Source organism: Tamandua tetradactyla, chromosome 3 (genome assembly GCF_023851605.1).
Source record: "Tamandua tetradactyla isolate mTamTet1 chromosome 3, mTamTet1.pri, whole genome shotgun sequence".
Lineage (NCBI taxonomy): Eukaryota > Metazoa > Chordata > Mammalia > Pilosa > Myrmecophagidae > Tamandua > Tamandua tetradactyla.
This window is the reverse complement of record NC_135329.1, coordinates 126,842,739-126,857,836: the sequence shown is the minus strand read 5'-3', so window position 1 is coordinate 126,857,836 and position 15,098 is coordinate 126,842,739. Positions and strand designations below refer to the sequence as shown.

Genomic DNA, 15,098 nt, shown 5'->3' with positions numbered 1-15,098 from the left:
CGGGCAAATAGATATTTTACATTTAAAAATAAATTTACTATGTCTTCATTTTAAAATGGAAATAAAAATCAAAGTAACAATGATTTTTAGTGTATCATGTCATATTTTGGTAATTTTGATATTCCCATGATCATATCCCTCCTTAGTCTGCATTTTGTTTTTTTTAAACTTCCTCTATAAAAGTTTATAGAAATTGGACTTCAAGAAATAAAGGGATTGTATAGAGAAGATGGCGGCTTAGTAAGACGCGCGGGTCTTAGTTCCTCCTCCAGAAAAGCAACTAAAGAAACAGAAACAATACGAAACAGCTCCCGGAGTCACGACAGAGACCAAAAAGACAGCGTACCCCATTCTGGAACAGCTGAACGGGAAGGGAGAATCTGCTGCGGTGAGCTACCCGAGGGGTGCGCGTTTTCCCGGCCGGGGCGGCTGGCGACTGGGGTCCCCTCCACGCACGTGGCTCCCCGGTCTGACTGGGAACATTGGATAGCGGGGCCCTCCCGTCACGCTTGGCGTTTCGGGCCAGCTGGGCAATTAGGACCAGCACTCTCCCAAGCCGCGGCGGCCAGCGACCCCCACCTCCACGCGCGGTTTCCCGGGCGACTGCCGTGCAGACAGACGAGCGCCACGAGCGCCACCTACTGGGCAGGAAAAGAAAAACAGAGCCCAGAGATTTCACAGAAAAAGCTTTCAACCAGCTGGGTCCCACACCCAGGGAAATCTGATCAAATGCCCAGACACCAGCAGAAAATAATGGATGACGCTCGGAAAATTGAAGATATGGCCCAGTCAAAGGAACAAACCAATAGTTCAAATGAGATACAGGAGCTGAGACAACTAATGCTGAATATACGAACAGAAATGGAAAAACTCTTCAAAAACCAAATCAATAAATTGAGGGAGGACATGAAGAAGACATGGGCTGAACAAAAAGAAGAAATAGAAAATCTGAAAAAACAAATCACAGAACTTATGGGAGTGAAGGACAAAGAAGAAAAAATGGAAAAAACAATGGATACCTACAATGGTAGATCTAAAGAGACAGAAGCTACAATTAGTGAACTGGAGGATGGAACATCTGAATTCCAAAAAGAAACAGAAACAATAGGGAAAAGAATGGAAAAACTTGAGCAGGGGATCAGGGAACTGAATGACAATATGAAGCGCACAAATATACGTGTTGTGGGTGTCCCAGAAGGAGAAGAGAAGGGAAAAGGAGGAGAAAAACTAATGGAAGAAATTATCACTGAAAATTTCCCAACTCTTATGAAAGACCTAAATTTACAGATCCAAGAAGTGCAGCGCACCCCAAAGAGAATAGACCCAAATAGGCGTTCTCCAAGACACTTACTAGTTAGAATGTCAGAGGTCAAAGAGAAAGAGAGGATCTTGAAAGCAGCAAGAGAAAAACAATCTGTCACATACAAGGGAAACCCAATAAGACTATGTGTAGATTTCTCAGCAGAAACCATGGAAGCTAGAAGACAGTGGGATGATATATTTAAATTACTAAAAGAGAAAAACTGCCAACCAAGACTCCTATATCCAGCAAAATTGTCCTTCAAAAATGAAGGAGAAATTAAAACATTTATAGACAAAAAGTCACTGAGAGAATTTGTGACCAAGAGACCAGCTCTGCAAGAAATACTAAAGGGAGCACTAGAGTCAGATACGAAAAGACAGAAGAGAGAGGTATGGAGTAAAGTGTAGAAAGAAGGAAAATCAGATATGATATATATAATACAAAAGTCAAAATGGTAGAGGAAAATATTATCCAAACAGTAATAATACTAAAAGTTAATGGACTGAATTTCCCAATCAAAAGACATAGAATGGCAGAATGGATTACGACCCAGCAATACCACTGCTAGGTATCTACTCAAGGGACTTAAGGGCAAAGACACAGACGGACATTTGCACACCAGTGTTTATAGCAGCATTATCTACAATTGCAAAGAGATGGAAACAGCCAAAATGTTCATCAACAGACGAGTGGCTAAACAAACTGTGGTGTATACCTACGATGGAATATTATGCAGCTTTAAGACAGACTAAACTTACGAAGCATGTAATAACATGGATGGACCTAGAGAACATTATGCTGAGTGAGTCTAGCCCAAAACTAAAGGACAAATACTGTAAGGTCCCACTGATGTGAACCGACATTTGAGAATCAGCTTGGAATATATCATTGGTAACAGAGACCAGCAGGAGTTAGAAACAGGGTAAGATAATGGGTAATTGGAGCTGAAGGGATACAGACTGTGCAACAGGACTAGATACAAAAACTAAAAAATGGACAGCACAATAATACCTAAGTGTAATGTAACTATGTTGGAACACTGAATGAAGCTGCACCTGAAATATGGTTTTTTGTTTGTTTGTTTGTGTGTTTGTATCGTTTGTTTTTGTTTTTTTTCTTTTTCCTTTTTATATATATATATTATTAGTATTATTATTTTAATTCTCTTCTCTATATTAACATTCTATATTTTTTTCTGCTGTTTTGCTAGTTCTTTTCCTAAATCGATGCAAATGTACTAAGAAATGATGATCATACATCTATGTGATGATACTAAGAATTACTGAGTGCATTTGTAGAATGGAATGATTTCTAAATGTTGTGTTAATTTCTTTTCTTTTTTTTGATTAATAAAAAAATTAAAAAAAAAAAAAAACTCAGAAATGGACAGCACAATACTACCCAATTGTAATGCAATTATTTTAAAACACTGAATGAAGCTGCATGTGAGGTACAGCTTTTTTTTTTTTTCTTTTTCTTTCTATTATTGTTTTAATTCTTATTCTGTTGTCTTTTTATTTCTTTTTCTAAATCGATGCAAATGTACTAAGAAATGTTGAATATGCAACTATGTGATGTTATTAAGAATTACTGATTGTACATGTAGAATGGAATGATTTCTAATTGTTTTGTTAATTCTTTTTTTAATTAATAAAAAAATAAATTAAAAAAAAAAAAAAAAAAGAAAAAAGAAAGAAAGGAAAGAATGTAGTAACGGTTTTTCTCCCCAAAGAATTTTTCCCCTTTTTGACTGTATCTATCTTGAAAATACTCAAATTAATCAAATATCAAACTAAAATTATGTCTAAGGACTAACCTAGTGGTCAAAAAGAAAAAACTAAATTATGTATTCGAACAGTAAATATCAGCATGTATCCCCAATATGTATTTTATTTATACATTATATACATATACTATGTACTATAATACATACTCATACATTTAAACAATGTACGAAAAATAGACACTTAAAAGGAATTTGGTAAAAAAAACAACAACAAAGAAACAAGAAAAATAAAGGAATTTGGTAAAAATAAACCTACATAGAATCTGATATTTTCTTTCTACACGCCAGTGGATGGTCTCATATACCCTATGGGTTCCACACATTCCCCTTTGGAAATTACTGCTCCAACCTTTCAAGAAGAATTTCATTAAGGAGCAGGCAGCCCAAACTTGCATAATGGCACCACTATTTTGTTTGTAAATGCACACTGTTCAGTTATTTATTCCACCTATTTCTACAGGTCTGAAGAAATTCATGTGTCTGTCAGACAGATTTAAAGTAGATAACACACCATTAGGTCAACTGGGTTTGCAAATAGTCTAGATGAGGATTAGAGGCATCATTTTTAGATTTGACCTAAGTCACACAGGTACTTGACGGAAAATCTAAAAGGAAAAATAAAACAAGCAAAGAATCACCTGTGTTCCTGGGAAACTGACTGTTTTTTAGCTTTCAACTTAAATAAAATCAACACCTTAAAAGACCTGTCTTTAACCCGGGCCTTCTTTATTAAAGTGCACAATGTGGGCACATGCCTAGAGGAGTAATAGTTTGTTCCTAACAAAGGAGTTCAAATACCACAAGGTGCCTTTTGCCAGAGGCATCATTCCCCAAAGCATACAGCTAACTGCATCTCCTGCTGTACCTGTAACAGTTTAATTGTGTAAGTCAGCCTAGTCAAGCATCTCCAGCTCATGACTGGGAGACATGAAATTCATTGTCATTATTGTCCCTGTCATTTTGGATCATTATATCCTGCTGCAGAATTTTCCTCACTTCAGTGCATTTTTACCTCAAGGAGCCAGGGATTATAGCTGAGGTTGGGGTGGGGGCAGAACTGTGAACTACATTTACCTCAGGGGAGGCAGAGATTAAATTGGCTTTGCTCTTTCACGAGCTGAATTCATCTATTTGTATGCTGTGAGTTTTAGGTTGGAATAAAAATGAATATTCTAGTGAAACCTAGGCTTTAATTCCCTCTTTGAAACATGGCTATAGCCAACTTTTATTTACATTAGGAAAGCCAATGTGATTTCTTGTAGGTTGCTATTTTCATATGTGCATAAGGAATACTTAAGGGTAGCTTTGGGTATAAAATAACACACATCGCTTTGTCAATGCCATGACTCTTCAGAAAGGAAGAATTTAAAGCTATCATTTTGTTCTTCGGCGTCATCATACAGAAGGCTTAATGGAGATAGTTAATGGTCTTAAATATTAATAATTTTCGATTATCTCTCATTTCCTGTGCAGTGGATTGGATGATTGTTGTCCAACTAGGGATCTACTCTGGGAACTTGAAATAAAGAGGATAGAGGGAGACAAAATAAGGTCCTGAGGAAACTGGTATTCCCCAGCAGCTGGTTCACACAACCTCGTTGCCTGTCAAGTCATTCAAACCTGTAGTGCTTTAAATACTTCTTGTTGATTTGGGAGGGTTGGGATGGCCATTCCTCTCTACCCTTAGTCATAACGGTCAAGGCCAAGAGCACAGATGGTGGATCTCTGCTAGAAGAGGGCAAGAGGCTGGAGAGGAAGAGCCCAGGACATGTCTCAGTCAGAAAAACCAGTGAGCTCACTGTATGTTTTACCTCACAGGATATACAAAAAATACATACCTTGAAGAAAAACCTGGTATGTCACTTCCTATGACAACTTTCATCTCATATGGATTTTACTAAGAAATCTGACATTTACTCTGCCCATATTGAATAAAGATGGCAGTTATTCTTCCATATGTTTGAGCTTGTGGTTCAGCAGTAAACAATAAAACATGTCAATGAATCATACATATGTCATGCACAAAATAACCACTATAATAACCACATCCAAAAGTATATGGAACTAAATATTAGCTGTGTAAAGAGATTTAAATGTAAATCTCCTTACATTTGTGGGAGAATCCATTTTGCCTTAATCATATGTAATGACCATCAGTATTTATTTAGATTGAACAGCGCTTATGAATTATTAAGAATTTTTTTTTTTAACTTTTACATATTTTATACTTCAGAGGGAACATTCTTTAGGCTACACATCTCAATGTTGAAAGGACTATAAAGGTTGTTTCAGTCCCTGGCGCAGTTTAGTGAGTAGCAAACTTTGGTACTAGTTTGTTCCACTCTACTTTCACACCATTATATTTCATTCTAAGCTAGTGCTAAGGGACTGTGTAATATATTACTACTAAGCCGAAGTGACTGTGTAATGTATTACTAGTAATAGTTTTTAGTTAGCAAAACTTCCTGCAATATTTAAGAGTTCATTTGATTACTTATGCTACTGTTTTTTTTTCATCATAATCAAGATTCTCCCAAGGTGGGGGGTTAAAAATAGTTTTTCAAGCAGTTCAAATGCATCTGGAAATCATTTGGATGACTACCATTATACTCTCAATGGTTATCTGAGAAGAGTACTTTTTCTTCTTAAGAAAAGTTTATCTTATAAATTGTAATTTGTAGGTTTGAGATTGCAATGGTAAATGTTCAGGAAGGTGTTTTTCCCCTCTGAAACACTTTGGTAGCAGTATGATGATTTTTTTTTCTAGCCAAGGGGTAAGGCATTCCCTTTCTTTTACTGGGCAAAGCATTTGCTGCATTTAATTATTCTACTTACATGTTTCTCTCTACCTTTCTTATTTTCACACTGATATTTAATTTGCTCATCACACCATTTTTAAAACATGAGTTGCCCCTATCTTTGAATACAGTTACAAAAGCACAGAACTATGCTTTGCTTCACATTCTCGTTTTATATCACTTCAGGTGTGACATAGTTGGGCCTATATTATTTCAGAAAATATTTTTAAAAACTATTTACTTCAAATGATTAGAATATAATTATTTTTTACCCATCAATTTAAGACTCAAGAATTTACAATTTTCAAGTAGTAATTTTTAATTATTCTCAATAATAATTTTTAAAATTTGCAATAGTCTTTGCTAAGATCCTAATTCTATAGCATGTGCCAAGCCATAAAGGCCAAAATTAGATTAAGGAAACTTCTCTTCCTCTTGATTCTAATAAGATAATGGGCCTTCTGCATTATGCAATATAGACTTTCCTAAGTTTCTCCAAGTGGAATCACTAAGAATCTATAATTCATAACAATAGTAAACCAATATAAGACAAGACATCACAAATTCAGATATTACATCTACTAATATTCCTCTTAAAGAGAGTCAGATGTGCACGAACTAAATAAATACATTAAAATGGTGCTCTATGCATCACATGGTAGAGAAAATGAATAAGTATTTGAGATGGGTTTGTGCAGGAGCGATTACTGATAAGAAGCAAAGGGCACAAACATTTCCGTGTCAAGATGGTAGAACGCAATTTGCAGAATGGCTTCATGCTCCGCCTGGAACAAAAACCCCTTTAATATAATCACTCAATAAACTACAGTGGATTAACATTAAGGGTCTGAAGCAGAGAAAGCAAATTCACAGTTAAAGTTGTCCTTTAACATGAAGGCTCAATTGAGAACACCTAAAAAGAACTTAAGTGGGCCCCCTGAGGTGTTCAGATGTTGGAAGGCATTGCAAACTGTGAATTTTCTAGCTTTTAAGGTTTGTCTAAGACCCTTAAGATTTTTCTATACTGTTGCTGCTAGGTCATTTCCTTACGTTTGGTCCCCATTGCTCCTTCTACACATACACATTTTGTGTTCATATATGAAAGCCTGACAGCTGAATTGATTAAGAAATGTGATACTAGGAAGAAGAACAAAACGTGTGAGTGGCCTTGAAGACATCCATTAACATAAAGTATAAATAGCAAAGCCTCTTGAAAACAAAAAAATCATTTCTTCATGCTGAAAGTTTAGATAGTCAACACCAAATACAGAAGATCATACAATGGAGGGAAACTCACACTGAACTGTAGAGGCCAAACTGTCTTTTGTGCTACAAATGTCTAAGACTTTTTGATCACATACAATGATCTGTCTCTAGCTATTTCTATAAAAGCGAATGTCCTTGGACTACTTCCTAAATACTACACACCCTAATTTTTTAAAAATGCTAATAAAACCTCACAAATGCCTTAGCCTGTTTTGCTTTCTATTGTTTTGTGTTTGTGGTTCATCTGGAGATATATTAAGTCATCAGTTCCTTCAAACAAAAGCTTCCAAAAACATACACACACAGAAAGAAATGGACATTCATACAGTAAATGGACACTAAGGTAATGTCACTGCTAAAAAACATGAAATGAGTAATAAAAACTGAAGGGTTTTTGTTCTAGCAAATGCAATGTTCATCTACCAACATCACATAAATTACATGTTCAAGAATTCTGTCTTGTGCAAAGTATAAACATGTCAATTTCAGCCCAGGGGGCATTATTCCCTCGGTTTATAACCCCTTGAAAATGGAGGTTTCATCGAGAAAACCTAACAGGTCCTCAGCTGCTTTCAACATCATAATATATTCATAAGTCAAGAATTCACTGGAAAGCACCTAACAAATTGAATGATATGAGGGTGGGGTCCAAATTCATAATGATGGAGAATGGACCAAACCAACCATGAGTTTCAATGTAGAAATAAAAAGAGAAAAAGGATTGAACAAACAATATTAAATGTAAAACATTATGGGAAGCCTTTCAGCCAGTACTAACGAAAATGGTGACTGTGCATGCATGTACATTTGTGTATTGTGTAAGCTAGCATTAAATGTAAGGATGCAAACCTCTCTCATTAAAAATATACTGTAAGGCTCATGAATGAGAGAAAAGAATCCGGTAAAAGAAAACAAACAAAAATCACATACCATCATAGTAGACAATCGCTCCTACCAGTTTGTCCTTCTGGAGCATTGGGAAATGTTCAAGGGCTCTTGATTTGCTGAGGACATAACTGCTTTTCAGGCAATTACTTCCAGCAACCAGATCATACAGCTTGATTCCTATCCAGTAGTAAGGTAAGTGCCACCACCTACAACATAAATAGGAGGAAAGGTTTCTTAAAAACAGAGTGCTGCATTATAGAATGCCACTATAAATTAAAAGATACTTTTCATTTAAGAAAAGTCAAGAATACCTAAAGTGTATTAAACAATCAGGAGCACTGCAAAACTGCTTCTGACACCAACACAGGTAAATTATGTAAGCAAATGAATCTTTAAATATATACAGTAAATGAGACTTTAAGTAAATAAATAATCTCTAAGGCAGTGGTTCACAACCCTGCAGCATATTAGAATCTTCTGGGGAACAATAAAAAACAAAATACTGATGCTTGGGCCTCACCCATCCAGAGACTGATTTAATTAGCTTAGGGTGGGGGCCTAGGTGATTCTATGGTGCATCCGGGTTTGAGAATCACTGGTCTAAGAATTCGTAAGCAATCTACAATAAGAGGAGGACAGAAATGAGAAAATCTAGGTGCAGGCTCCCATAATACTCAGCTAACAGAGTTTCATGATCTACTTTTTCATATCACCTATATTCCAATTTAAGGAAACTTCATGGATAACTCTAACAACATTAGGAAAGTTGCTGTTTAGAATTTATAAGCTAAGCAAAGCAAATTCAGTTAAGGTTAACTCAGAAACTTAAAATACTTTGAAGTGGTTTGGGTTTGAAGTTGGTACAAGACAGGATCAGATTCTGTAGTAGTATAATTTGGGGCTCTATTTGTCACTTGGCAAATGACCCTCTCATTCTCCCTATTACTAAATGCAACTGCTCATCCATATACCCTCAGAAATCAGAATAAGAAGTTGCTAATTATAAATGTAGAATACAACACCCTTTGTCTTCAGATCCAGCCCTCAGAAGTGGGTTGGTAGAGAGTAATTCAGAAAAAAAAAAAAAAAAAACACCGTTAAATACCACAAAGGATTAAAGATTATTACAAATTAAAGCCATGTTAAGAAATACACACTGAGGGATTATTTCCATTAAAACTATGTTGTTCTATTGACCTCTGATAAGCAAACAGTACACAGGTGATATCAAAATGCTTACTTGTAAAGGGGAAGCATTATAGGCAATGGAGCTGATAAATGGGGAGCAATTTCAAGTAGGTTGGCACGCTCATGAAGGGCTTCTTTTACCATCCTATACTGAAAAGCAAAACAGAGAAAATTAGTTTGGCAGTAACAGATCATAATATTTTCAAATGGCAAATAGACACCCTGCCAACTGATTGATACACAGAAACCTCTCTACCTCTGAGCGAGGATAGTTCTCTCCTAATCAAATTTCTAATAATATATCATGCTGTCAACCTGAAAGATTTTTTAGAAACCTAACTGTATTTGCATAGGAGAAAAACATGCTGTCAGAGTTCCCAGGTGTAAGATATTTTCCTGACTTGAGTTACAAGATTATTGTAACAATTTATCTTGCAGTCTCTGTATTGTCCCATTCCTCAGTTCTAGGTAATATTTTCCCCAGGTAAGAGATAACATATTATTCAAATTCATGCTAAAAGTTTCCTTCTTGCCTCCACTAAACCAAGCAAGAATGATTCTTAATAGCTGCATGGTACTTTATAGATGATAAAAAAAAGCATTCGCACCAACGCCTTTTGTCCTCGTGCTATCTCCAGAAGAGGCAATACTACTATTATAATATCAATTTTACACATAAGAAAACTTAGCTGCATAGAAGTTGAGTAAATAAGCCAGGCCTATCATAAGTCATCTGATTCTAAATCCTATGCTCTTTTCTTTTTATCCATTATGATGCCGAATAGAAACGGCAGAAAAGGGAACAGATTCAAAACTGACAGTGTCAAGTCAGTGCTGCTATGTTGTTCACGTATGAAAGGCAGATAGAGAGTTCGGCTGATATTTTTTACCCCTTAGGGAAATGTCATTTTCCACACTGCCTCGGCAGTTTTCAAATGGTGGCAGACTGGACACGATAAAATATGACATAAGAATAGCATGACTCAGATCATCTTTTCTTTAAGAATATGTCAGTGGCAACATGCACGTATGACTACAGTCACATTTATGAGGATCAGCTTGACACCCCTCTCCACCCACCCCCCACAGCTTCCCCTAAAATCTCTTGGGCAGTAGTATTTGGTGGCCATTGGCAAAAATGCAATCACAATCGTTAAAAGGCAGAATATCCAAATGGGATTTTGTAAAACTGCTACCTCAATATACCTTTGTAGAAAAGCCCCTGATTACCCATAAACATAATACTATGTGACTCTCCCGAAAGAACTGACACACCTCTCCCAAAAGACATTAACGGCAGAATACACTAAATAGGTATTTCCAACAGGAAGAAATGTGAAAAGCCATTTAAAAAAAAAAACTGATTTAATTGGATAGAAAAAAAGCATAGTCGCAATTTTTATTTAACAACCAGCATACACAATTACCTGCTCAATATCCAACTTCAAGATAGCCTTCTGAAGATATCTCACTCCACCATGGATCAATTTAGTGCTCCTGCTGCTGGTCCCTGATGAGAAATCATCTCTTTCTACAAGGGCTGTTTTTAGTCCTGTGTAACCAGAAAACCAAATTAACTTCTTAAATTACACAATTTGTATGTAATTCATTAAAGGCACTTCTCCAGGGTAGAGAAAATCACAAGAAAAATTACTCTGAACATGGATAAATTTGTATTCAAAGTGCAGTACACTGTCTATATTATAATGAAGAGATTTTAGTCTCTTCCTGGGGGAAAAGTCAAACCAGAACTAGAAGCATATTAAACTGTGAATGAATCACAACTAGAAAATATTACAGAGTATAATTTCATGGCAGTAAATACTCGAGTGCTTTGAGAGGGCCAAAGCTGAGCCTGGCACCCATCTTCACCTGTGCAGAGTTAACTCAGTGTTAGGATGCTTTCTAGAACTTGCATTCATCTCTCAAAAGAATCCACTTACATTCCAGCCCCTCATCTCTGATCTACTCTAATTTAACCTCAGTAAATCCAGACCAGAACCTACCTCTACGTGCTGTCTCTTACTTAGAAAGGTGTCTGGGGTGGAAGAAGGTATAATATGGAAAAAGGGGCGGCAGAAGATATCAAAACAGAAAGAGGAAGAAAATAATAACCTCTAATGTTGAGGAATTCACAGTTTAATTCAAAACATACAAGCAAGATAATATTTTAGAATTAAAAAGAAAAATACAAGCCAGGACAAATGAATAGAATGCAGAGTATCCATGGTAAAGGAAAATTATTCTTGGAAAGGAGAGGCTAAGCAAAGACAGGTCAGTTCTAGAAGCCGCCCCTTAATGGGGAGTCGAAATAAATCTCGTAGGGACAAAATTAGCTATTCCTTTTTTTCCTTGCAGAGACAAATCTGCCTTCTCATGACTGGGCAGGACTAGTGGTTCTACAAGTCCCATTCACTTGTTGAGACATAAAGCCAAAACCTCAGTAGACCCAAAGTATATATCAAACCAAACCACGAGGAATTTTCATGGCCAGGCAATGCCTGGCACAATCTTGAGGGAAGAAAGAATGTCACAGAATCCAATTACAACGAAAATATGTAACTGGAGCAGTTTGGACTCACAAAGCTCATATAAGAGAACCTGTGCATGTATTCGATTCAGAGCCATTTATTACATTTAATACCAAAGGTTCGTTTTTATAACTTTTAACACTTTAAATATCGTACCCAAATGTCATCATAAAATCAGAGCAATTCTCTTGACTCAAAAGGACAAAATATTTGGAAACTGTAGAAAGAAAAGTAGAGAACTTTGATTCAATGGCAGAAACTGCTAATGCCTTGGCAAACTCTCAAAATAACACAAAAGTTATGTTATTATAGACCAGCGCCATTCTCTGTATGCATGTGTGCCAAAGAAAGATCTGTAAAATCCTCAACTATTAAAACCACAGTGATGCATAGTACATTTAATATGGATGTATTAAAAGCACAGAAAAATATATCAAGATAGGACATGTTTTTGAAAAGAATATTAACTGTGAGCCTGAGTGCTAGGCAAAGTAGTGGTGTTAGAAATGAATTAGAAATGGCTCAGGCTTTCAGGTACCCCTCCCCAGCCCAAAGAAAGGCAAATAAAGGTGCAACAGAGTTTTGAAAATACAAAACTTTCATCTTAGAGTTAGAAGGTAAACTTAGAACATGAACCCAAGATCGCATATAGTCAAAATTACATTTGTAAATGTCTTCAGAAAGCACTGTCTTGGAGGGCTAATATCACCTTTTCTTGGTAAGTCTAACACCAACAGTTCTTCCTCCAGAACTGAAATAGACTATTTTTTCTTCAACTTAAGATCAGAAGAGGGAGTTGATTTTCAAATGGCATTTCAGGGTCAGTTTACAACTCACTTTTAAACCTCGGAATCACAGTTATAGCACCAAGATGCTCTCACCACTGAGGCAGGAAAATAGGACAGCGAGGACAAACAGCTCCCATGTGGCCAGTGCTTTCCTCACGGTGGTCTGACCAAAGGCACCCCCAGCCTCTGGAGGCTGTGGTGAGTGAACTTTTAGGACAGCCCCCAGTGATTCCCACTTCCTGGGAATTCAGGCCCTTCCATGAGTAAGTTACAAAGCACTGTGACTTCCACCTTGCCAGTGCTCTCTCCCTGGCTGGCACCCTCTCTCTTCCCCTCACTGGCTTATTCTGAAGGAGCAAGCTGCAGTGCTGAGAGACAAGGAACCAAGCGAGGCCTTTGGCCAACCACTCATGAGGAACCACGGCCTCAGTTCCACACCCCGTATGGAAGTAAGTCCTGCCAACAACCACAGGAGTGAGCCGGGAAAGTCCTTGCCCCTCGAGATGACTGCAGCCTTGGGAGATACTCGGCATCAGAGGACCCTGCTAAACCACATCCAGATTCCCGACCCACCAAAGCTGCATAACAGTCAACGTTGTTTTAAGCCACTAAATTGCTGTGTGGCAAAAAATAATTAAATCAGAGCTTCTGTGACCACGGAATGCAACATGACACTGCACCCTGTGTGAACAATAACTGGAGCCGGGGGGAGTTTTTAATTCTGCCTGGGGTTGGGGTCTTCGGTGAAATCTGTTGAAAGATGAGTATGTGTTCAAGGTGAGTAGAAGGGGAGAGAAGGGTTGTCATTGGCAAAGACCAGCTTAAGCAAGAGAAAGATTAAATGCTTGAAATGCCCTGCTTACTCAGGGAATGCTTAACTCTCAGGGGGCTGTGATGTGATGTGAAAGAGATCCAATGGGAGAAACGGGCACGGCAGATCACAAAGGGGCATGTGGACCCTGTCCTCTGGACTCACAAGGGCAGAAGATTGGTTTTGAAGAGTCATTCAAAGAGAGGATTTTAAGGATTGAGCTGTCAGGATGGATTTTGCTTTCCAAAATAGCGTGAGGCAGGGAACTAGTAAAAGAATTATCAAGCCATCTCAGGAGGATATTCTAGGACATTTAAGTGAGAGCTAACACTTTAAAGCCTCAAAACTGCTTTTGCAAGTACTGGGCATTTTAAAAGTTGTTCACATGTACTCATGTGAGAAACCCTAGTGAATACCAACAAAAGTCAAAATGGCCTCTCTGTCAAGCCAGGCTGTTTTTCTGGTCCCATTACTTCCCATGTTATTCACCAGAATTTCTGGAAATAGAGAAATACAGCTCCTTCCAAAGCAAAAAAATAAAAATTCAGTTTCCAAAGCCACAGTTAGATTGATAAAAAGCACAATGTAAACTAAAAGTATTAACAAAATTTTCTAAACCACAAAAAAGTACTCTAAAAAGAGAAAATTTTAAATGTTTTAGAACATTTAAAATTTTAAATATAAAAATTAAGAATTTAAAATTTGAAAGTTTTTTATTATATGCTAAATGGCTCTGAACATCATTTATGTTAGATGAGAGTAAGGAAGGAGGAGGAAAGGAATTGAAAATTAAGACATTGCAAGAAATTATAACTGATACAATTATATCTCTAACTGATTAACTCTCTGTAACCAAGACAATAAAAATTTTTAAAACTTATTCATAGACTGACAATACCTTCTTGACCAAAAGGGGGAAGAGAAATGAAACAAAACAAAGTTTAGTGGCTGAGAGATTTCAGAGCTGAGAGGTCATTCTGGAGGTTACTCTTACAAGGTTCAGCCAGATATTGCTAATTGCCACAGTATGCCAAGCCCCAACTAGCAGTATTCCTGAAAACCCTAAAGAATACCCTGGGCTCTGTCTAAGACTCTTTAAAAAGTTCCACTTAGTAAGTTTATGTTTTCAGAAATTAAAGCCTCCAGATTTTTCTATGCCAGGTAAGCCCTGAAACCCAGAGGTACCAGTCTCTCAAGAACATCAACCAGGTTCCTTCCCTATCCCATAAGGTCAGCACCCATTTCCAGCATGAGGACATAAAATGGTCACTGTCCAGACATCCCTGAGATTGAGAGAAAGCTCAAATGAGAGCGAAGTAGTATAACTGAGAAATTGGACTTAACAAATGATTATGACTGATTATGACCATTGACTCATTAAATGATTGTTTTTAGTGTCTGGTCCAGAAGGAAATAGCTGTAATTGGTGAACCATAATCCAGTAGCTTTGATCTTTGATAATGATTATACAACTATATAGTTTTTCTCGTGTGACCATGTGATTGTAAAAACCTTGTAATGGACACACCCTATATCCAGTTTATGGCAGATAAACAATAAAATAAAGACATGCAAGAAAAAAAAATAACAATCTGTTGGGAATTTGGGGGAAAATACCCCTATGTAAATTATAGGCAACAGTCATAGTACTACTTTAATAACTTTTCATCAATTGTAAATTAAAAGTAGCAGAATTACAAAAAAAAAAAGTGTTATCAACTGTAACAAACTTTCCACAT

The 15,098-nt window shown here is 36.9% G+C and overlaps 1 protein-coding gene across 7 annotated transcripts in view; it reads right to left on the bottom strand.

Moving 5' to 3' along the window:
- The window catches only part of GPD2 (glycerol-3-phosphate dehydrogenase 2), a 152,397-nt gene that overhangs the window by 59,620 nt on the left and 77,679 nt on the right, over nt 1-15,098 (bottom strand). For all 7 annotated transcript variants that reach the window (XM_077153874.1, XM_077153870.1, XM_077153869.1 and 4 more), the window contains 3 exons: nt 10,657-10,781; nt 9,282-9,379; nt 8,084-8,247 (listed from right to left, as the gene is read on the bottom strand). In XM_077153874.1, coding sequence (XP_077009989.1) covers nt 8,084-8,247; nt 9,282-9,379; nt 10,657-10,781 — 387 coding nt within the window. The remainder of the gene's footprint in view (nt 1-8,083; nt 8,248-9,281; nt 9,380-10,656; nt 10,782-15,098) is intronic.